Below are 24,444 nucleotides of genomic sequence, written 5' to 3'. Positions count from 1 at the left end.
ATCAGCTCTAATGCATCTTTTGGAGCAAAAATATTTTATATTTTTAAAATATTATAATTATTTATATTAATAATTATTAATAATTTATATTAATAATTAATGTATTAATAATTTATATGTTGATAATTTATAATAATAATTATTAATAATTATTTGTATTAATAAGACAGTCAAAAATCTTATATTAATAAGACCTGGTATTATATATTATATTATATTATGTTAATATAATATTATATTATTATATTAGTCCTGGTGTTATAGTAAAATAAGACCGGGTCTTATATTAATTTTTGCTCCAAAAGACGCATTAGAGCTGATTGTTCGGCTAGGTCTTCTTTTCGGGGAAACACAGTAGATAGGCAGTAAGATCCATTAAGCTTTTTTTTGAGCAAAAGAGTGCTGTGATTATAACCGGATTTTAGGAAGATTAGTTTGATAAAATAAAGGGTTGTGAAACAAGTGGAGACAGTGGGAAAATAAAGGGATGTGAAACAAATGGAGACAGTGGGAGATGAGTTAGGGAGCTGTGTTACTTCTATTTCAGGTAGGAAGAATAGGAATTCATGGGGATTGATAATAAAGATCCAAAGAAGGGAAAGTATAAAATAGTATTCTTATACATAAGGCAACTTCATTTCTCCAACTAATATCAATATTTACTGTTTTGTTCAATCTAATTTAGTAAAAGTGAAAAGGGCTGAAATTTCCCTGTAATCTTATCTTTAAGTGTCATGTCTAAAAGTCCTTGTAACTGCTGGAAATAAAGAAAATCTTAATGGGTATTGAAAATTGGAGGTGGTGCCTAACCTTGTCTCACTTTTGCTATTTATTTTAGCTTCACTTTCCCTGTATTGCTTCTTTTTTGTTTATCTTTTTTTAGGAGGAGAACAATGTGGTTCATAACCAGAAAGTAGAAATTCTGAGAAAAATGTTACGAAAAGAACAGGAACGGCTACAGGTACTAAATTACAAAAGGGCTGCTTACATTAAAAATGTGACTGTGCATAGTTGAGTTGGTATCATAATCAACCAGTATTGTAATCAGTGCCATCAGCTATTTGATTAAGAATGGACTTTTTCTATGTTTTCTTGGCATAAGTAATTCTCAAAATATTTTTATAACTTTTCAGTTATTGCAGGAGGATTATAACCGAACACCTGCCCAAAGATTATTAAAAGAGATCCAAGAGACCAAGAAACACATTCCTCAGCTCCAGGAACAGTTATCTAAAGCCACAGGCTCTGCTCAGGTAGCATCACCATTAAAAGTGTCAACTTTTTGCATGAATTCTTCTGGGAATGTGTCAAAGAATGTTGCAGTTGTCTTTTTTAAAGTTATTTTTCTAGTATAGACCAACATGAAGGCTTGTGTAGGACATTACAGAAATGATTAACTAAAAAAAATGTGGACTCCTGATTATTTGCTTATTTATAATGTAATGTTTCTATGTTTCATAATAATTTTAAAAAGAATTCAGTGCTTCTGCTTTGATGTGACAAATTACAAAAATGTATTTAGAAATACACATTTATATTTTTGAGGATGGTTCTGTCATTGTGAAACAGAATGGCAGTTATGTTCTTAAGTAGGGAAGTGTGATTTTACAAATTGACAAACATTGTGCTAAGTCCACAGACAACCATTTTCTTGTTTAGTCTGCATAACAATCCTGATAATTAGATACTGTTGTTTTCCCCCATTATATGTATATATATTCAGAGAAATTCAGAGAGATAAATAACAGGTCTGAGATCATGTAGCTCAAAAATAATGAAACTGAATTTTTTTTTTTTATTGGGGTGACAATTGTTAGTAAAATTACATAGACTTCAGGTGTACAATTCTGTATTACATCATCTATAAATCCCATTGTGTGTTCACCACCCAGAGTCAGTTCTCCTTCCATCACCATATATTTGATCCCCCTTACCCTCGTCTCCCACCCCCAGCCCCCTTACACAATAAACTACTGTCTGTGTCTATGGGTTTTTGTTTCTCATTTGTTTGTCTTGTTCTTTTGTTGTTTTTGCTTTATATACCACATATCAGTGAAATCATATGGTTCTCTGCTTTTTCTGTCTTGATTTATTTCGCTTAGCATTATACTCTCAAGATCCATCCATGTTGTCACAAATGGTCCTATTTCATCTTTTCTTACCGCTGAATAGTATTCCATTGTGTATATATACCACAACTTCCTTATCCATTTATCTATCGAAGGACATTTTGGTTGTTTCCATGTCTTGGCCACCGTAAAAAAGCTGCAATGAACATTGGTGCACACGTGTCTTTATGTATAAATGTTTTCAGATGTTTTGGGTAGATACCCAGGAAAGGGATTGCTGGGTCATATGGTAACTCTATTTATAATTTTTTGAGGAACCTCCACAGTGCCTTCCATAACGGCTGCACCAGTCTGCATTCCCACCAACAGTGTATGAGGGTTCCTTTTTCCCCACAGCCTCTCCAACACTTGTTACTATTTGTCTTGTTGATGATGGCCATTCTGACTGGGGTGAGGTGATATCTCATTGCGGTTTTTATTTGCATTTCTCTGATGCTTAGTGATGTTGAGCATTTTTTCATATGTCTATTTGCCATTTGTATGTCCTCTTTGGAGAAATGTCTCTTCAGTTCGTCGGCCCATTTTTCAATTGGGTTGTTTGTTTTTTTGTTGTTGAGTTGCATGTGTTCCTTGTATATTTTGGATATTAGCCCCTTATCAGAGGCACTGTTTGCAAAAGTCTTCTCCCATTCAGTTGCTTGCCTCTTTATTTTGTCGATGGTTTCTTTTGCTGTGCAGAAGCTTTTAAGTTACATATAGTCCCATTCATTTATTTTAGCTTTGACTTCCCTTGCCTTTGGAGTCAAATTCATAAAATGATCTTTGAACCCAAGGTCCATAAGTTTTAGTACCTGTGTTTCCTTCTATGCGGTTTATTGTGTCAGGTCTTATGCTTAAGTTTTTGATCCATTTTGAATTAATTTTGGTACATGGTGACAGATTGCAGTCCAGTTACATTCTTTTGCACGTGGCTATCCAATTCTCCCAGCATGATTTATTGAAGAGGCTGTCTTTCCTCCATTGTATGTTTTTTGCTTCTTTGTCAAAAATTATCTGTCCATATTTATGTGGTTTTATTTCTGGGTTCTCAATTCTATTCCATTGGTCTATGTATCTGTTTTTCTGCCAATACCATGCAGTTTTGATTAATGTAGCCCTGTAGTACAAGCTAAAGTCAGGGAGTGTGATGCCATCAGTATTGCTCTTTTTTCTTAAAATTCCTTTCATTATTTGGGGTCTTTTGTGGTTCCAAACAAATCTGATGATTTTTTGTTCTATTTCTTTAAAAAATGCCATTGGGATTTTGATAAGGATTGCATTAAATCTGTATATTGCTTTGGGTAATATGGCCATTTTAAATATGTTGATTCTTCCAATCCATGAGCATGGAATGTCTTTCCATTTCTTTATGTCTTCTTCAGTTTCTTTTAAAAATGTCTTGCAGATTTTAGCATATAGGTCTTTCACATCCGTGGTTAAGTTTGTTCCTAGGTATTTTATTCTTTTTGCTGCAATTGCAAAAGGAATTGTTTTTTGTATTTCTTTTTCTGAGATTTCATTGTTAATATATAGGAATGCAATGGACTTTGTACGTTGATTTTGTAGCCAGCAACTTTACTGCATTCGTTGATTGTTTTTAATAGCTTTTTGGTAGAGTCTTTAGGCTTTTCTATATATAGCATCATATCATCTGCAAAGAGTGACAATTTAACTTCTTCATTCCCAATTTGGATGCTTTTTATATCTTTCTCTTCCCTGATTGCTCTGGCAAGCACTTCCAACACTATGTTGAAAAGCAGAGGTGATAGGGGACAGCTCTGTCGTGTTCCTGACCGTAGAGCAAAGGGCTTCAGTTTTTCAACATTAATTATGAGATTAGCTGAGGGCTTGTCATATATGGCCTTTATTATGTTAAGGTATTTTTCTTCTATACCTATTTTATTAAGTGTTTTAATCATAAATGGATGTTGTATCTTGTCAAATGCTTTTTCTGCATCAATTGATATAATCATATGATTTTTGTCCTTTATTTTGTTTATGTGATGTATCACATTGATGGATTTGTGGATGTTGAACCATCATTGTGCCCCGGGGATGAACCCCACTTGGTCGTGATGAACAATCTTTTTAATGCATTGTTGTATTCGATTTGCTAGAATTTTGTTTAGGATTTTTGCATCTGTATTCATCAGATATTGGTCTGTGGTTTTCTTTTTTTGTGTTGTCCTTACCAGGTTTTTGAATCAGGGTAATGTTGGCCTCATAAAATGAGTTAGGGAGTACTCTCTCTTCAGTTTTTTGAAGAGTTTGAGCAGGATTGGTATTAGATCCTCTTTGAAGGTTTGGTAGAATTCACTAGTGAAGCCATCTGGTCCTGAATTTTTGCTTTTGGGAAGATTTTCGATGACTGATTCAATTTCGTTACTGCTGATCGGTCTGTTTAGATTGTCCAGTTCTTTATGGTTCAGCCTTGGAAGGCTATATGTTTCTAAGAACTTGTCCATTTCTTCTAGGTTATTGAATTTGGTGGCATATAGTCCTTCATAGTATTCTTGGATGATCCTTTGTATTTCTGTGGCGTCCATGATAACTTCCCCTTTTTCATTTCTGATTTTGTTAATTAGTGTCTTGTCTTTTTTTTATCTTAGTGAGTCTAGCCAATGGTTTGTGAATTTTGTTAACCTTTTCAAAGAACCAGCTCTTTGTCATGTTAATTTTTTCTGTTGTTATTTTGTTCTCTATTTCCTTTAGTTCTGCTCTGCTTTTTGTTATTTCCTTTCTTCTGCTGACCTTGGGTTTCATTTGTTCTTCTTTTTCTAGTTCTTTAAGGTGTAACATGAGGTTATTTATTTGGGATTTTTTTTGTTTCTTGAGATAGGCCTGTAATGATATGAATTTCCCTCTTAAAACTGCTTTCGCTGCATCCCCAAAATTTTGGTAGGATGTATTTTCATTGTCATTTGTTTCTATGGATCTTTTTATTTCTCCTCTAATTTCTTCTTTGACCCGGTCGTTCTTCAAAAGTGTGTTGTATAATCTCCATGTATTTGTGTTTTTTCCTGCTTTCTTTTTGCAGTTGATATCCAATTTCAAAGGCTTGTGATCAGAGAACATGCTTGGTATGATTTCAATCTTCTTAAATTTGCTTAGGTTAGTTTTATGTCCCAATATATGGTCTATCCTTGAGAGTGTTCCTGTACACTAGAAAAAAAAATGTATAGTTTAATGTTCTAGGATGAAGTGCTCTATAAATGTCAATTATGTCCAGTCTTCTAATGTGTCATTTAGGGCTGCTATTTCGTTATATATTTTCAGTTTGGATGATCTATCCATAGATGTCAATGATGTGTTTAGGTCCCCTAGTATAATTGTGTTTTGGTCAATTTCTCCCTTTCGTTCTGTTAGTAGTTGCTTGGTATATATCGGTGCTCCCTGATTGGGGGCATAAATATTGATGACTGTTATGTCTTCTTGTTGTATGGTCTCCTTTACCATTATGAAATGTCCATCTTTGTCTCTTGTTACTTTTTTCACCCTGAAGTTTGTTTCATCTGATATCATTATGGCTACACCTGATTTTCTCTGGATACCATTTGCTTGGAGTGTCAATTTCCACCCTTTCACTTTGAGTCTATGCTTGTCCTTGTAGCTGATATGTGTCCCCTGGAGACAGCATATGGTTTGGTTTAGTGTTTGATCCAATCTGCTACTCTGTGCCTTTTTATTGGTGAGTTCAGTCCATTTACACTTAGGGTGATTATTGATATGTGAGGATTTCCTATCTTTCTGTCTTTAGTTTTCTCGTAAGATTGCGACTCCATGGTTTCATTGCCTTTTTGTTGTTGTCTATTATTTCTGTATGGTGATATTCTATGATGTTTCCCTCTGTTTCTTCTTTTATTGGAGTATATATTTCAGTTCTGGATTTTTTTTTTTTGAGTGGTTACCATTAAGTTGATGTAAAAGAACGTTTGATATTTAGAGTATTCCTTTATCTTCAGCATACTTACTTTCTCCAATCCCATATTCCGGTTCAGGTCTTTACTCTCCCCCTTTTTATGTTTTGGTTGTCACAAATTGTCCCTGTTGATGGTGGTCGAATAGCCTCATTTAGTATTTCTTGTAGTGCAGGTTGTGTATTAGAAAATTCCCTCAGCTTCTGTATGTCTGGAAAGGTCTTTATTCCTCCTTCATATCTAAAGGATATCTTTGCTGGGTATATTATCCTTGGCTCATAATTTCTCTCTTTCAATAGTTTGAATATTAGGTTCCACTCCTTCCTGGCTTGTAGAGTATCTGCTGAAAAATCTGACGATAATCTAATAGGCTTTCCTTTGTAGGTTACCGTCTTCTTTTCCCTAGCTGCCTTGAGAATTCTTTCTTTGTCGTCGTTTTTAGACAGCTTCAATACAATGTGCCTTAGAGAAGGCCTGTTGGGATTGAGGTAATTAGGTGTTCTGTTTGCTCCTTGGATTTGAAGATCCAGGTCTTTCCACAAGTTTGGGAAGTTCTCATCGACGATATGTTTGAATATATTCTCTGTTCCCTTCTCTCTTTCTTCTCTCTCTGGTATGCCCATTAATCTTATATTGGTCTTTCTGATGGAGTCAGAAAGTTCTTGTAGAGTTCTTTCATTTCTTTTAAGTCTCAAGTCTCTTTCTTCTTCTATCTGTGTCATTTCCAGGTTTCTATCTTTGATGTCACTGATTCTTTCCTCCATCTGGTCAACTCTACTACCTAAGCTGGTTATTTCATTCTTGATTTCTTCTATTGAGTTCTTAATCTCCAGAAATTCTATTTGGTTGTTTTTTAAAATTTTAATCTCTTTCGTAAAATGTTCATGTTGTTCTTTGATTGTGTTTCTGAGTTCATTAAACTGCCTTTCTGTGTTTTCTTGCATTTCGTTGTGTTTTTTCAGAACTGCAATCTTGAATTCTCTGTTACTTAAGTCACATATTTCCACGTCTTTAAATTGATTTTCTGGATACTTTTCACTTTTTTTCTGAGCTGTCTTGTTGTCTTGGTTATTCATGGCAATTAATGATTTATTATTTCTGTTTGTAGACATCTACAGGAGTGGCTTCTGTAACAGGTTGATAGGAAGAGGTCTTTCTTTTGTTTTCCAGTACATGTTGGTGGAATGTTTTATTTTCTCTCCTACTGCAGCTCTTTTGTCTCTCTCACACTGTAGTGCTGGTTTCTATGCACTATTCCAGGTTCTTACACAATGGAGGGATTCCCTGGGAGATAGGCTTCTCCTCTGTTAACAGTTCACCTGGGTATGCGGAGAGGTTTTGAAGTTCCAAAGCTCTTCCTGCACCAGATTCAGAGCCCCTGTGTTTCAGCAGTTCTGTTTACTCCTGCAGGGATCCGCCCAGATAGGTGGAGACAGGGGCTGGGTGCATTGTGAGCGTTGGCCCAGAGCAATGACCCACCACCACAGCCAGTCGTGCTTCTATAGCTCTCTCCCCATTGCCAGAACAAGTTTGGCTGCGAATCTGTGTCTGTCGTCCACAGTTGTCAGAACACCAAATATTCTGTTCTTTTGATCTGACACTACTACTGTTCCACTTCTAGCACTGGACAAGTAGGGTCAGGGGGACTTCTGGGAGGGTAGAGAGGGGGCGGCTAGTCTCACTGCCTAAGGCTTCCGTTCTCTGTTCGGCAGTGAGGGCTTAAACCACCGTTTTCAGCCTTCTTCCCTCAGTCTTTTCTCCGAGGTCTCTGCTGTGAGTGTTGGGTTCAGTTGTGTTATAGGCTGTCCCCTCAGCCCTGTGGTCCAGAAACGGAGCCCTAGCAGTCCGAGTTCTTCCCTCTCCTTCAGCTGCGGTAGTTCCAGATGCAGTGAGCTCGGAGCACTGAGCTATGTCTGCGTGCTGTGCCCGCAGGGCTCCGTCCCCGCACTTCTCCCTTCTCTCCTCCCCCGCTCGTCCGATTCACCCACCTTTAGGTGAATTCAGTTGTGAGCCTCCTCTTCATGCCTGTGTGCTGTGCAGATGGCGTTAGAGTTTAGTCTTGCCTTTGTGGCGTTAGAGTTGTTCGATTAGTTGTGAATTCCAGGGGAGATTCACAGAGGCTCACCTCATGCCGCCATTTTGATGACCGAAACTGGAATTTAAACCCAGTGTAATGAATTTATTGCACATTCACATTTTTAAGGACTATATTTTTATTGTAATTTTGAAATAGGTTTCAACAGAATTTGCTATATAGATATAAGCATGGAGATAATTGTCTCATTAGATAAAAGCAGAACTCAGCATTTGTATGTCAACCAGATTTATATTCTGTAAGATTAAAATTTGGGATTTAAAAAGCTCCTTTTACTAAATCTTAAAGCAAAATGGATAAATTGCCTATGCTATTTAAAATGGACAATAGCTGTTTGTTTGCTATTCTTCCAAAGTTAGGTCTGTACGTGAAAGCCAGATTCATTAGAACTAAAAGAATTTTTCTCCTAGCCTAATCTGCCCATTTTAAAGTTAAAAAAATCATGCTGTGGTTGTGAAAACTAGGTTCTAATGACTTCCACAAAACCACACAGTTGTTAGGTCTCCTGACTTGCCAGTTTAGTGTTCTTTCTGTTGCGTGTTATTTATTACTTTCAGCCCATTAACTATGTGAAGTTTTGAGTATCATGCCTCAGTAATGTTGACAGTTTTATGTTATTATTGAGCAAGGACAACATGCTTACTCTATTTGAATATTAGAAATGTGGTTCCTGGTGCAAAAGCTTACAATATATGCTATAGCATTGTGTCCCAGTATTAGCAATTTATTGAAATTCTAAAGTGTTGGAAGGTAGTGAACCAGAAGTTATAGTGTAATAATCTTTACTAATTTGTAGGCAATATAAATGATATAATTTAACAAATTATTTTATCTTCATGCTCTTTTTGGAAGTTTTTTTTCTCTTTACTAAGTTAGCTGTCTTTGAGGTACTTGCCAGTTTAGAACCACAGAATATGTAGTTTTCTGCTTTTAACTTTTAGAGCTTTAAGCATTCTTTTTTTATATTAGTTTCAGGTGTACAGAACATAATAATTAGACATTTACACCCCTCACAGAGTGATAACCTCCGAAGTCTACTACCCTTCTGACATCGTATATAGCTGTTGTAATACCACTGACTATATTCTCTATTAAGTATTCTTGATCACATCAAACTGGCCAACTTTTAGCAGTCTCCATTTAGATTGTGGTTCAACTCTATTTCTTCATGCAATCAATAATATCAATAATGAAAGTTTTTTTTTTTTGTTAAACTTTTGTGTGTTTAATCTGTTTTAGGATGGAGCTGTAGTTATATCTTCCAAGCCTTTAGGTGACACACTAACAGTCAGTGAGGTAGAAGCAGATCCTGGTGATGAACTATTCAGAATTGACTATGGCAGTGGAGATGCTTCTTGGCCCAGTAGTGACAGTGCAGATGTAAGTATTCTACATCTTTATCTTCTTATGTTCTTCTTTACAGCCACTTTCTAGATTTGATTTTAATTTATGTGACTTAGAGGTGTTCTCTTTTTACTTACTTTTTATCACTGCCGTCTTTAATGTAGCGATTTGATAAGCAGAAATTCTGGATACTGTTATGCGAGGTTGGACAATTAAGTTCGTGAACTCACCCTAGAAAAAGTGCTACATACCTCTTTGCTGAATATCACTACAGTCACCTTCGAAGTACTCCCATTGGGAAACTATGCACCGATGCCAGCGCCTAGTCCACCCTTGAAAGCAATTTTGGAACTCTTTTTCTGGAATGGCCATCAGAACTGTCGTTATATTACCCTTGATGTCCTGAATGTCATCAAATTGTCTTCCTTTCAATATTGCCTTTATCTTCGGGTAAAGAAAGAAGTCATTGGGGGCCAGATCAGGTGAGTAGGGAGGGTGTTCCAATACAGTGATTTATTTGCTGGCTAAAAACTCCCTCATAGACAGTGCTGTGTGAGCTGTTGTGATGCAAGAGCCATGAATTGTTGGAGAGAAGTTCAGGTCATTTTTGTCTAATTTTTTCATGCAGCCTTTTCAACACTTCCAAATAGGTTAATTGTTTGTCCAGTTGGTATAAATTCATCATGAATAATCCCTCTGACATCAAAACAGGTTAGCAACATTTTTACAACAAGTTCTCAAACTTAATTGTGAGACCTCATATATGAGTTTTTAATTTTAGAGTTCACTTTTTCCCATGGACACCCATTGTCAGATGTTTCTTTTGAGATCTGGGAGATGGATTTCCCAGCAGGCATGTTGTTTTAGGTAGAAGTTAATAATGCCAGTGCTTTCTTACTGGACCGAGAGGCCGAGTGTTGATATAACTTTAAGAGCATGTTATGGTATTGGCAGAAAAACAGACACACAAGCCAATGGAATAGAATTGAAAACCCAGTAATAAACCCACATCAATATGGACAGATAATTTTCGACGAAGAAGCCAAAAACATACAATGAAGAAAAGACAGCCTCTTCAATAAGTGGTTCTGGAAAAATTGGAAAGCCACATGAAATAGAATGAAACTGGACTGCTATCTGTCACCATGTACCAAAATTAACTCAAAATGGATCAAAGACCTAAACATAAGACCTGAAACAATAAAGTGTATAGAAAACATAGGTACTAAATTTATGGACGTTCGGTTAAAAGAAGATTTAATGAATTTGACCTCAAAGGCAATGGAAGTAAAAGCTAAAGTAAATGAATGGGACTACATCAAACTATAAAGCTTCTGCACAGCAAAAACCATCAACAAAACAAACAGGCATCGAACCAAATTGGAGAAGATATTTGCAAATAGCGCCTCAGATAAGGGGCCAATATCCAAAATATATAAGGAACTCATATAACTCAACAACAAAAAGACAACATTCCAATTAAAAAATGGGCTGAGGAGGACAGAGACATGCGCGCGCCAAAGCCAGCTGGGACTGGGTCCAACTGCCACCATCACCGTTACCCTCCCACTCGTCCCTCAGCTGCTTCTCCTCGCCTTGGAGGTGAGGTTGCAGCCGCCTCTGGCCTGGTAGCGGCCTTGAGGATGTGTGGCGGCCCAGAGGCTGCCACAGAACTGAGGTCAAGGCCACCGTCCTTTTTCCCAGCGGTCCCACCCAGTACCGGACTCGGTGACACAACTACAAAAAGGTATTTATAGAATTCTAATGAATAGAGATGGATGATGCAGTTCAAATAACTAAGGTCAGCATGAATTCCTGGTTCATTATTCTTCTGCTTGGCAGTACTCTGATAACATGTCAGTGCCAACAATGCAATCACAGTTTCACCTTCAGTAGATGTGACAAGATCTATTAAAGCATGGACAGTAAAAGAAGAGACTAGAACTTTAAATCCTACTTCTATGTAATTTTTTTCGTGATACCAACATTCAGCCCAAATCTAACTCGGGGATCCACCTATGTAACCACTGTCAATTCTTCAGACTCTGACAATGGGACCACAAGAATAGCAAGCACCAATTCTGTGGTCACTACAATTTCACCAAATGGAACATGGCTTGCAGATAACCAGTTCACAGATGCCAGAACAGAACCTTGGAAGGGTATTTCAGCACCACAGCAGCCACTGTAAAAACTTCCCCTCCTTAAGGTAATTCTGACTTGAAGGACAGAAAAGTACCTGTTAGATACTAAAGATTCCAGAAAGAAAAAACCATTCACTGTCTCATGGAAGAAACACATGAACACCAAGAATCAAAAGTCTACTCAGCTACGTGTTATTGGATATCCCACACACTGTGCTGTGAGAAAGCTTAAAAGACTCATTGTACCTGGGGAGTGGGAACGAGGCATGGTGGTAAGCTTTGGGCAGTTTACATTAATATAGTAATTGAGGAAAATGAGGATGTACCAAATCGGATAAAACAAGGAGACATTAAAGAGTAAGTCATGTGTTTGTGGAACTGTGCAGAGTTGACATGCATGAGGTAGGGAGTGGCCAGAGGTGGCCTCAGCAGAATGGGCCTGGTGGTGCATTGAGCTCAAGAGTCAGGGTGTCTCTCGGTGATGGTAAGGAAGGAAGTGACATGCTCAGATATTTGATTAGAAATATAACTCCAAAGGCCTTAGGGAAGATAGAGAGGCAATAGAAATCAAGGTTTCTGAATTGTAATTTGGCCCAAGCCAACAGTGATTGGGTTCGTGAGGCAACCTGGTGACTTTTGCTGTTTTTAGAACCAATAGGAAGCACTTAAAACATTACAACTCTGCATTTGAGAGTTAATAAAATACTTTTTTCAAAAAGTGTGGAGGCAAGGCAAATAAATGGGCATTAGGAATTGAGGCTAGAGGAGTATGGCGTTTACTTCACTGATTATTTTTGTAGTTGACCAAAGTGTAGCTAAGTCCTAAGATGTTAACCTGGCTACATGTGAGCCCTTAGAATAATATGACCCTTTGTTTTCTTGGAAAGGGGGTGTAGCAAATAAACAACTGTTGTCCCAAAACACCATTTTAGTATTTTTGAAATGCTGTTCCCTGACCTGAGTCTAGGAAGTGAAATTTTGCTGGAATGGGTTGCCAGGGGACGCAGGGAGAGCAGGGAATGAACCGGTGTGTCTACCTTGCCTGCATCATGCAAGGCCACTTCTGCAACGTACCCAGTCCAAGACTAGCCTGAGCATGAAGAGAGGACAAGTCTGTCCAGTTCAGGAAGAGTCCCAGAAGAGTGACTTGATTCTGAGCCTATCTCCAAATCTGAGATTTGATACAGGGAGCTGTAAGATCTTTCCTATTTTTTTTAGTAGATCTGTTTCTTCTTCCCTCACAAAAGCTTGGGGACATCTTTACTACCTGTATTGTCTTTAACTGTATCAAAAACCTGAATGTAATTCAGAAGTCAGGAGGTTAAAATCGGACTTTTATGATAGAAGACTGTTCTGGCCTGAAAGCTTGTAGTAAAGTGTTGGTACTTATGAAATCTAGAGAATAGTGTAACTTTGTGTTCTTGTTTTAGATTTACAGCTGTGTAATATGGGCAAGTTAATCTCTCTGCTCAGTTTCCTCATCCATAAAATAGGGCTAATAATGGTATCTGTCTTAGGGGTGTTAGGATAATTGAATGATACAGTATGTGTATGGTGCTTTGCTCTGTACCTTCTACATAAATGCTTAAACATTAACTGTAATAACTTTTATTAATTTCTGGGGGGAAAAATGGGCAGAGGACATGAACAGATACTTCTCCCAACAAGACATACAAATGGCCAACAGATATATGAAAAAAATGTTCAACTTCCTATCCTATTAGGGAAGTGCAAATCAAAACCACAGTGAGGTATCAGCTCACACCTGTTAGAATGGCCATCAACAAGATAAATAATAACAAGTGTTGGAGAGGCTGTAGAGAAAAAGGAACCCTCATATACTGTTGGTGGGAATGTGAAATGATACAGCCGCTATGGAAAACAGTATGGAGGTGCCTTAAAAAATTCAGGATAGAATTACCATATGACCCAGCAACCCCTCTCCTGGGTATGTACCCAAAAAATCTGAAAACATTTATCCGTAAAGATATATGTACTCCAGTGTTCACTGCAGCTTTTTTTATGGTGGTCAAGACATGGAAACAACCAAAGTGTCCTTCAATAGATGATTGGATAAAGAACATGTGGTACATACACTATACACAATGGAATACTACTCTGCCGTAAGAAAAAATGAAATAGTGCCATTTGCGACAACATGGATGGATCTTGAGATTATTATGCTAAGCGAAATAATTCAAACAGAAAAAGTCAAGAACCATATGATTTCACTGATATGTGGGATATAAAACTGAAAGCAACACAGGAACAAGGAACAAGACAAGCAAATAAAGAAACAGAAACTCATAGACAACAGTAATGTGGTTACCAGAGGGTTAGGGAGGGAGGAGGTGGTAGATGAGGGTAAAGGGGGATCAAATATATGGTGATGGAAGGAGAACTGACTCTGGGTGGTGAACACACAATATAATATATAGATGATGTATTATAGAATTGTACACTTGAAACCTATGTGTTTTGTTGACCATTGTCACCCCAATAAATTTTAATAAGAAAGATACACTATAATGCTTCCACGCAGAGGCAGGCAACGTTAAAACAGACAAACAAACAAACAAACAAGCATGTTAATGTTCCATTTGTGGTCAGAGTGACTCAGTCTTGAATCACTCTGCCATTACAAAAAGGAAAAAACTTAGTCCTGTTAGATAGATTTCAGTTAATAGCCCATGTTTAGTAGCATTTTCTTGATTAACCCAGATATTGCCAGATGAACATGGATATTTGTTAAAAAATAAAATATTTTAAGTTGAATATGATGTAGCTCCCTAGTCCTATGAATGCTTAAAAGCTAAGTTCAGTGTTACTCAGCAATACTTTTTAAGTAGTATGCCATGATAGGAATAATAACTTAAAAATAGATCACCCTTTTCAAAAATGATGAGGAAAGTAGTCTAAACTAGTGTTTTTAAAACTGGTTCATGAAATCAATTTAGTGGGTTGAGACCAGAATTTTTTAAAAAAAGAATAGAATAGGAAATTAGAGTGCTTTAACTGTAGAAACCATAAGTGTTGCTTCCTGTAACTTTTGTTGTATACATATATGTGTCTGAGTATGTATATATATGTGCATGTGTGTGTGTACACAGACACATACAGTGATCAACAATGTAAAATTTTTCTTTTATTGCAGGATGTGGTGAAAAAAATTGAAAGCAATGGTCATTTAGGCCACCTTTTGAGGTGTTTATTAAATATTTGAATGAACAACAAAATGAGTGATTATAAAGAGTTGGGTTTTATTTTGCATGCAAAAGAGAGGCATAATCAAAAACATCAGTGTGGAAAATGAAATGGAATAAAAAGACAGGGAGAACTGTAAGAAAAGAAGACTGCTTACCTTAATAGGAACTTAACACTTAATAGGAACTTAATGTGGGTTGAATGGCTAATAAATAGTTGCCATTTAATAGCATTTACCTGCTTGCTTCAGCAGGTACACCACATACTTTACAGATACTCTTTTTAACTCTCATAATAATCTTCAAGAAGTAATATCACCATTTTATAGATAAAGAAACTGAGTGAGACCAGATAAATAAATGGATATTTTAGTAATCCAGATGAGAGATGATATAGTGCAGACTAGGATGTTTTCTGAACATATAACAAACTAGCTGAATTCTTACATGTATTTTATTTCAAGCTAAGACAGGCTTCTTTTAGTTGATGGATTTCCATGTTTGTTTCAATTGTGCTCTATTAACATTGTAGGAACCAGTCTGTGTTTTAACTTTTGCATCAATGCTTTTAATTTTTTTCCATTTTCTGCTCATTTTTATAAAATAATCTCCTTGTGATGTTTGCAGTATCCTTATCATTGTAAAATTCCCTGCTTTTGTTCACCTCAAAGACAGCTTTAAAGAATACCCATGTACCTAGTTCTCAAAAGAAGAGCATACTTGATCACAAATCATCATCTAAAATTCAGAGCATCTGCCTCTGATTTTCAGTTTGTAACTGATATTTTAAAATATACATATTGGAAAAAATTTAAATCTATTCAAAAGTAGAGAGACTAGCATAATTGTCGTCTTCATGTATCGAATGACTCAACCTTCATCAAACTTGTTTCGTTTGTACCCTCCATTCCTCACACTCTCCAAATAACTGGATTATTTTAAAGTAAAATCCAAGGTGTTATTTCATTAATATGCATCTTTACGAGAAAAGTAGACTTAAAAATTTAGCCATATTACCATTATCAAATCTTTAGAATTAATATTTTAATATGCAGTTTGATTACCCTAATGGTCTTATAATGATCTTTTTGCAGTTGGTTTATATTTGAATCAGGGTTTAATCAAGGTCTTCTGCCTTTATTTGATAAGTCTTTTAATTTATAATAGTTCCCTCTCTTTTTTTATTGCTTTTTTTTGTTGTTGTAAAGAAACTGGGTCATATTCATGTGTCCATTATAAGAATCTATATTTTAGTTGTATTTTCATGGTGTTGTTTGACATGTACTTCAGTGTTTATTTCCTGAAAACTGATAGTGAGATCACATTAAAGTTTGAGAGTTGTTTGTCAAGAACAGTTTACGGGTGGTACTGTGTATATTCTGTTTCATTATATCAGGCAGTGAATGTCTGTCTGGTTGTGTTTTTGTTTTCTGTGACCTTACGCTGAAGGTGTTCAGATGAAGTCATCCTGATTGCTTCGTTGTAGAGATCTCCAGTGACTCTTATCTTATGTTTTCACTTGCCGTTGATGATCAAAATTCCTGCATGCATTATTTAATTAGTTGTTTTAAAATGATAATGTTATAGTTTAGTCGTTTCTTCTGTATTTGTCAGATGGAATTATTTTATAAAGAATAATTTTCCCTTATTAGTTTTCAGATTACCCTGAAATATAGCTTATACAGGAAATGTAGGATAAATGTTTAATTCTTTTCCTTTACGTGCATTTTCAGAAGAGTTGGTACCCTAACAAATTCAAAAGGTCACCAGTGTGGGGATGTATATGTACACAAGTACATGTGTGTGGTATTTTGAATTCATAGATTTTTAACACACTTGCTTATTGTGTTTCAGTCTATTGCAATCATTATTGTTTTTGATGCTTATCCTTTTTATAGCCAGTGAACCTCCTCAAAAGCCTTCTTTATTCTTTTGACATGACTCCCCAGTATCATTTTAGTTTTATCTTTTATTATCTCTTATCCAAGACCCAGAGTTACCCGTTTCTCCAAGGCAGGGCTTATTTTTGAAACTACTGTTTTCTCTGTCTCATGGTATCTTGGTATATATATAGATAGCATGTATTTTATTGGCATTCATGCAAAAATCTCTGTGCCTCATCTTCACTTGCGCTGAAGAATGGCTCCCATTGCTTTGGGATATTTCTTTTTCTTTTTTTAATTAAAGTATACTGGGGTGACAATTGTCAGTAAAATTACATAGATTTCAGGTATACAATTCTGCATTACATCATCTATAAATCACATTGTGTGTTCACCACCGAGAGTCAGTTCTCCTTCTGTCACGTTATATTTGATCCCCTTTACCCTCATCTCCCACCCCCCACCCCCCCTTACCCTCTGGTAACCACTAAACTATTCTCTGTGTCTATGAGATTTTGTTTCTCATTTGTTTGTCGTGTTCTTTTGTTGTTTTGGTTTATATACCACATACCAGTGAAATCATATGGTTCTCTGCTTTTTCTGTCCTGACTTATTTCACTTAGCATTATAATCTCAGGATTCATCCGTGTTGTCACAAATGGTCCTAATCATCTTTTCTTACTGCCGAATAATATTCCATCGTGTATATATACCACAACTTCTTTATCCATTCACCTATTGAAGACATTTTGGTTGTTTCCATGTCTTGGCCACCGTAAACAAAGCTGCAATGAACATTGGAGCACACGTGTCTTTATGTGTAGATGTTTTCAGATTTTTTGGGTAGGTACCCAGGAGAGGGATTGCTGGGTCATATGGTAATTCTATTCGTAATTTTTTGAGGAACCCTCCACACTGCCTCCATAACGGCTGCACCAGTCTGCATTCCCACCAACAGTGTATGAGGGTTCCTTTTTCTCCACAGCCTCTCCAACACTTGTTACTATTTGTCTTGTTGATGATAGCCATTCTGACTGGGGTGAGGTGATATCTCATTGTGGTTTTTATTTGCATTTTTTTGATGATTAGTGATGTTGAGCATTTTTTCATATGTCCGTTTGCCATTTGTATGCCCTCTTTGGAGAAATGTCTCTTCAGGTCCTCTGCCCATTTTTCAATTGGGTTGTTTGTTTTTCTGTTGTTGAGTTGCATGAGTTCCTTGTATATTTTGGATATTAGCCCCTTATCAGAGGCACTGTTTGCAAAAATCTTCTCCCATTCAGTGTGTTGCCTCTTTATTTTGTCGATGGTTTCTTTGCTGTGCAGAAGCTTTTAAGTTTGATGTAGTCCCTTTCATTTATTTTAGTTTTTACTTCCCTTTCCTTTGGAGTCAAATTCATAAAGTGCTCTTTGACCCAAGATGCGTAAGTTTAGTGTGTATATTTTCTTCTATGCAGTTTATTGTTTCAGGTCTTCCGCTTAAGTCTTTGATCCATTTTGAATTAATTTTGGTACATGGTGACAGAGAGAGCAGTCCAGTTTCATTCTTTTGCGTGTGGCTTTCCAATTCTCCCAGCACCATTTATTAAAGAGGCTGTCTTTTCTCCATTGTATGTTTTTTGCTTCTTTGTCAAAAATTATCTGTCCATATTCATGTGGTTTTATTTCTGGGTTCTCAATTCTATTCCATTGGTCTATGTGTCTCTTTTTCTGCCAATACCATGCTGTTTTGATTATTGTAGCCCTGTAGTACAAGCTAAAGTCAGGGAGTGTGATACCTCCAATATTGTTCTTCTTTCTTAAGATTGCTTTGGCTTTTCGGGGTCTTTTGTGGTTCCAAACAAATCTGATGATTTTTTGTTCTATTTCTTTAAAAAATGCCATTGGGATTTTGATGGGGATTGCATTAAATCTGTATATTGCTTTGGGTAATATGGCCATCTTAATTATGTTGATTCTCACAATCTGTGAGCACGGAATGTCTTTCCATTTCTTTGTGTCTTCTTCAGTTTCTTTTAAAAATGTCTTATAGTTTTCAGCATATAGGTCTTTCACATCCTTGGTTAAGTTTGTTCCTAGGTATTTTATTCTTTTTGCTGCAATTGCAAAAGGAATTTTTTTTTATTTCTTTTACTGAGATTTCATTGTTAGTATATAGGAATGCAAAGGACTTTTGGACATTGACAAAGTAGCCAGCAACTTTAGTGTATTCGTTTATTGTTTCTAATAGCTTTTTGGTGCAGTCTTTAGGGTTTTCTATATATAGCATCATGTCATCTGCAAAGAGTGATAATTTAATTTCTTCATTCCCAATTTGCATTCCTTTGATTTCTTTTTCTTGCCTGGTTGCTCTGGCAAGGACTTTCAACACTATGTTGAAAAGTTGAGGTGATAGGGGACAGCTCTGGCGTGTTCCTGAACGTAGAGCAAAGGGCTTCTGTTTTTCACCGTGAATTATGATATTAGCTCAGGGTTGTCACATATGGCCTTTATTATGTTAGGGTATTTTTCCTTATGTACCTATTTTATTCAGTGTTTTAATCATAAATGGATGTTGTTTCTTGTCAAACGCATTTTCTGCATCAATTGATATAATGATGATTTTTGTCCTTTATTTTGTTTATGTGATGTATCACACTAATGGATTTGCATATGTTGAACCATCCTTGTGCCCCTGGGATTGAGCGTGATAAATAATCTTTTTATTGTATTATTGCATTCGTTTTGCTAGAATTTTGTGTAGGATTTTTGCATCTGTATTCATCAGAGATATTGGTCTGTAGTTTTCTTTTTTGTGTTATCCTTACCAGGTTTTGGTATCAGGGTGATGTTGGCCTCATAAAATTAGTTAGGGAGTACTGTGTCTTCTTCAATTTTTTGGAATAGTTTGGGTAGGACAGGTATTAGGTCCTCTTTGAAGGTTTGGTAGAATTCACTAGTGAAGTCATCTGGTCCCGGACTTTGTCTTTTGAGAAGGTTTTGGATGACTGATTCAGTTTCCTTATTGGTAAACTGGTCTCTTTAGATTTTCCAATTCTTCAGATTCAGCCTAGGAAGTTTCTAAGTTTCTAAGAACTTGTCCATTTCTTCTAGGTTATTGAATTTGGTGGCATATCGTCAGTCCTTCAGAGTATTCTTGGATGATCCTTTGTATTTCTGTGACATCCGTGATAACTTCCCGTTTTTCATTTCTGATTTTGTTTATTAGTGTCTTTTCTCTTTTTATCTTAGTGAGCCTAGCCAAGGGTTTGTCAATTTTGTTCATCTATTCAAAGAACAAGCTCTTTGTTACATCAATTTTTTGTATTGTCTTTTTGTACTCTATGTCATTTAGTTCTGCTCTGAGTTTTATTATTTCCTTTTCTCTACTGACCTTGGGTTCCATTTGTTCTTTTCTAGTTTTCTAAGATGTGACACGAGTGATTTATTTGGGATTGTTCTGTTTCTTGATATAGGCTTGTAATGATATAAATTTCCCTCTTAAAACTTTTGCTGCATCCCAAAAATTTAGTAGGCTGTATTTTCATTCTCATTTGCTTCTATGTATCTTTTGATCTCTCCTCTTATTTCTTCTTTGATCCGGTCATTCTTTAAAAGTATGTTGTTTAATCTCCACAGATTTGAGGTTTTTCGTATTTCTAATTTCAGTTGATATCCAGTTTCAAAGCCTTGTGATCAGAGAATATACTTGGTATTATTGCAATCTTCTTAAATTTGCTGAGGCTAGTTATATGTCCCAATATATGGTCTATTCTTGAGAATGTTCCATGTACACCGGAAAAAAATGTATAGCCTGATGTTTTAGGATAGAGTGCTCTATAAATATCAATTATGTCCATTTCATCTAATGTGTCATTTAGGGCTGCTATTTCTTTATTTTCTGTTTTGATGATCTATCCGTAGCTGTCAATGATGTATTTAGGTCCCTTCTTATAATTGTGTTCTGGTCAATTTGTCCCTTTAGTTCTGTGAGTAGTTGCTTGGTATATTTCGGTGCTCCCTGATTGGGGGCATAACTATTGATGACTGTTATGTCTTCTTGTTGTATAGTCCCATTTATAATTATGAAATGTCCATCTTTGTGTCTTATTACCTTTTTTACCCTGAAGTCTGTTTTATCTGATACCAGTATGTCTACACCTAATTTTCCCTGATTATCATGTGCTTGGAGTGTCAGTTTCCACCCTTTCACTTTGTGTCTATCTCGTCCTTGTAGCTGAGATACGTGTCTTGGAGACAGCATATGGTAGGGTTTAGTTTCTTAATCCAGTCTGCTACTCTGTGCCTTTTGATTGGTGAGTTCAGTCCATTTACATTTGGAATGATTTTTGATATGTGAGGATTTCCTATCATTGTATCTTTAGTTTTCTGGTAAGACTGTGTCTCCATTGTTTCTTTGCTTTTGTTGTTGTCTATTATTTCTGTGTGGTGGTATTCTCTGATTTTTCCCTCTGTTTGTTCTTTCATTAACAGATATATATATCAGTTCTGGATTTTTTGAGTGGTTACCATTAAGTTTATTTGAAAGAATGTTTGATATTTAGATTATTCCATTTCTTCAGCAGGCTTACTTTCTCCATTCCCATATTCCGGTTCATGCCTTTACTCTCTCCCTTTTTATGTTTTGGTTGCCATAAATTGTCCCTGTTGATGGTGGTCGAATAGCCTCCTTTAGTATTTCATGTAGTGCAGGTCATGTATTAGAAAATTCCCTCAGCTCTGTATGTTTGGAAAGGTCTTTATTTCTCCTTCATATCTTAAGAATATTTTTGCTGGGTGTATTATTCTCGGCTCATAATTTTTCTCTTTCAGTAGTTGGAATGTTTGGTTCTACTCCTTCCTGGCTTCTAGAGTTCTGCTTAATAATCGGATGATATTTTAATGGGCGTTACTTTGTGGTTACCGTCTTCTTTCCTGGCTGCCTTGAGGATTCTTTCTTTGTCGTTGATTTTTTCACAGCTTCAATACAATGTGGCTTGGAGAAGGCCTGTTGGGATTGAGGTAATTAGATGTTTTATTTGCTTCTTGGATTCGAGGATCCAGTTCTTTCCACAAGTTTGGGAAATTCTCGTCGACTGTTTGTTTGAATACGCTCTCTTTTCCCTTCTCCCTTTCTTCTCCTTCTGGTATTCTCATTATTCTTATATTGTTCTTTCTGGTGGAGTCAGAAAGTACTTTCATTTCTTTTAAGTCTCAAATCTCTTCTTCCATCCATGTCATTTCCAAGTTTCTATCTTCGATGTGACTGATTCTTTCCTCCATCTGGTCAACTCTACTATCTAAGCTGGCTACTCAGTCTTTATGTCTTCTACTGAGTTCTTAATCCACAGACATTCTATTTGGTTCTTTTTTAAAATTTCCATCTGTTTGGTAAAATGTTAATTTTGTTCTTTGATTGTATTTCTGAATTCATTAAACTGCCTGTCTTTGTTTTCTTGCATTTCGTTGTGTTTTTTCAGAACTGCTATCTTGAATTCTCTGTTATTTAAGTCACATATTTCCACGTCTTTAATTTATTTTCTGGAGACTTCTCACTTTTTCCTGAGCTGTCTTGTTGTCTTGGTTATTCATGGCAATTAATGATTTATTATTTCTCTTCCTAAATATCTACAGGAGTGGGTTCTGCAACAGGTTGATAGGAAGAGGTCTTTCATTTGTTTTCTAGTACATGTTGGTAGAATGTTTTATTTTCTCTCTGACTGCAGCCTCTAATTCTCTCTTACACTGTAGTGTTATGTTTCTCTGCACTATTCCAGCTTCTCATACAATGGGGGGATTCTCTAGAAGGTGGTCTTCTCCTTGTGTACAGTTTGCCTGGGTCATAGGGTGCCACGTCTATGTGGGGATGTGAAGAGCTTTTGAAGTTCCAAAGCTCTTCCTGCACCAGATTCAGAGCCCGTATGTTTCAGCAGTTCTGTTTACCCCTGCAGGGATCCGCCCAGATAGGTGGGGACAAGGGTGGGGTGGGTTGTGAGAGATGACCCAGAGCAATGGAGGCGACCACCAGCACAGCCAGTCCTCCTTCCACTGCTCCCTCCCCTTTGCTGGAACTAGTTGGGCTGCGAACCTTGTGTCTATGGACCACAATTCTCAGATCAGCAAATATTCTGTTCTTTTGATCTGACATTGCTACTCTTCCTCTTGTAGCACTGGGCTTGTGGGTGGGGTGAGTTCTGGGAGGGGTGGCTAGGCTCAGTGCCTAAGGCTTCCCTTCTCTACTTGGTAGTGAGGGCTTAAACCACCGTTTTCAGCCTTCGTTCCTCAGTATTTCCTCCGAGGTCTCTGCCGTGAGCATTGGGTTCAGGCATGTTATATGCTGTCCCCTCAGCCCTGTGGGCCATAAACGGAGCCCTAGAAGTCCGAGATCTTTTCTCTCCGGTAGCTGCATTAGTTCGGGATGCAGCGAGCTCAAAGAAGTGAGCTAGGTCTGCATCCTAGGCCCCCGCGGCTCCCTCTCAGCACTTCTCCCTTCCCTCCTCTCCCATTCTCGCAATTTGCCCACCTTTAGGTTATTTCTATAGTGTACCTCTTAGTCTTTCCTGTCTGCTGCTCAGGGAGTTCTTTATGAAGTTACAGTTGTTCAATTTGTTGTAAATTCCAAGGGAGATTTTAAGAGGCTTACCTCATGCCTCCGTTTTTATGATGTCAGTTGCTTTGGGATATTTCTCATCCCCAAGAATTGAAGTTCTGCATATCATATAGTTTATGTTTTACATTAAATCATCACAAACATACCAAGTAAATTTTTATAAAAATTCATGCATCAGTTTCATAGAAGGTAGTGATAGAAAAATGGAAGCTTAATTTCATTCATATAAGTCGGTTAAAATGATTTTAACTTGGATAGATGGAATTGTTTGGGGCAGAAGAGGTTATTCGAATAAATAAAGTTGATTTTGACATAATGAGTTTGAGATATGTAATATGTCTAGTTTGAATCATTTGTAGAAATTAGCCCTCAAGCCTGGATATGAAGTAAAAGTATTCTATTGGTTCTATATTTTTTTAGCAATGTAAATTAAAAAGCTGAGAGAGTAAGTGATTTGCCGAAGTCAGGAAAAAGTAGCAGAGCCAGGTTTTATATGAAAGATATTTAGTAGTTTCAAATACATATATGAAATTCAGAACATTATTCTTCCATACCATTTTTTCTTATCTCCTTTTGGTAAACCTATTGATATGAATGGAATGTCTTTTTAGAGTCCCAAGAGTGGCTTGAAAGAGATTATCTAGAGGAAACACGGAGAGAATGAAGTAATTCAGGACACTGTGAGTATGAAACTCATGAAATGATAGTGCTTTCCTTATACTTGAGTGACAGATACGAGACGTTGGACAATTAAGTTTGCGAACTTGTTCAAAAGATGTTGCTAACCTGTTTTGATGTCGGACGGATTACTCATTATGAATTTGTACCAACTGGACAAACAGTTAACCAAGTTTGCTATTTGGAAGTGGTGAAAAGGCTGCGTGAAAGTTAAACAACCTGAACTTTTCGCAAACAAATTCATGACTCTTGGATCACAACAGTGCACCAGCTCTCAGGGCACTGCATGTGAGGGAGTTTTTAGCCAGTAAACAAATAACTGTATTGGAACGCCCTCCCTTACTCACCTGATCTGGCCCCCAATGACTTCTTTCTTTACCTGAAGATAAAGGAAATATTGAAAGCAAGACATTTTGATGACATTTAGGACATCAAGGGTAATACGACGACAGCTCTGATGGCCACTCCAGAAAAAGAGTTCCA

At 36.7% G+C, this 24,444-nt stretch overlaps 1 protein-coding gene across 1 annotated transcript in view; it reads left to right on the top strand.

The window, feature by feature from the left end:
• Positions 1-24,444, top strand: part of ARHGEF12 (Rho guanine nucleotide exchange factor 12) — a 181,538-nt gene that overhangs the window by 83,094 nt on the left and 74,000 nt on the right. Inside the window, 4 exon segments of the mRNA XM_033102250.1 lie at positions 884-961; positions 1,134-1,253; positions 9,360-9,500; positions 23,895-23,963. Of these exon segments, the coding sequence (XP_032958141.1) occupies positions 884-961; positions 1,134-1,253; positions 9,360-9,500; positions 23,895-23,963 (408 nt within the window).

The sequence above is a fragment of the Rhinolophus ferrumequinum genome, unplaced genomic scaffold, assembly GCF_004115265.2.
Source record: "Rhinolophus ferrumequinum isolate MPI-CBG mRhiFer1 unplaced genomic scaffold, mRhiFer1_v1.p scaffold_58_arrow_ctg1_1, whole genome shotgun sequence".
Lineage (NCBI taxonomy): Eukaryota > Metazoa > Chordata > Mammalia > Chiroptera > Rhinolophidae > Rhinolophus > Rhinolophus ferrumequinum.
This window is presented reverse-complemented; position numbering and strand designations above follow the sequence as displayed.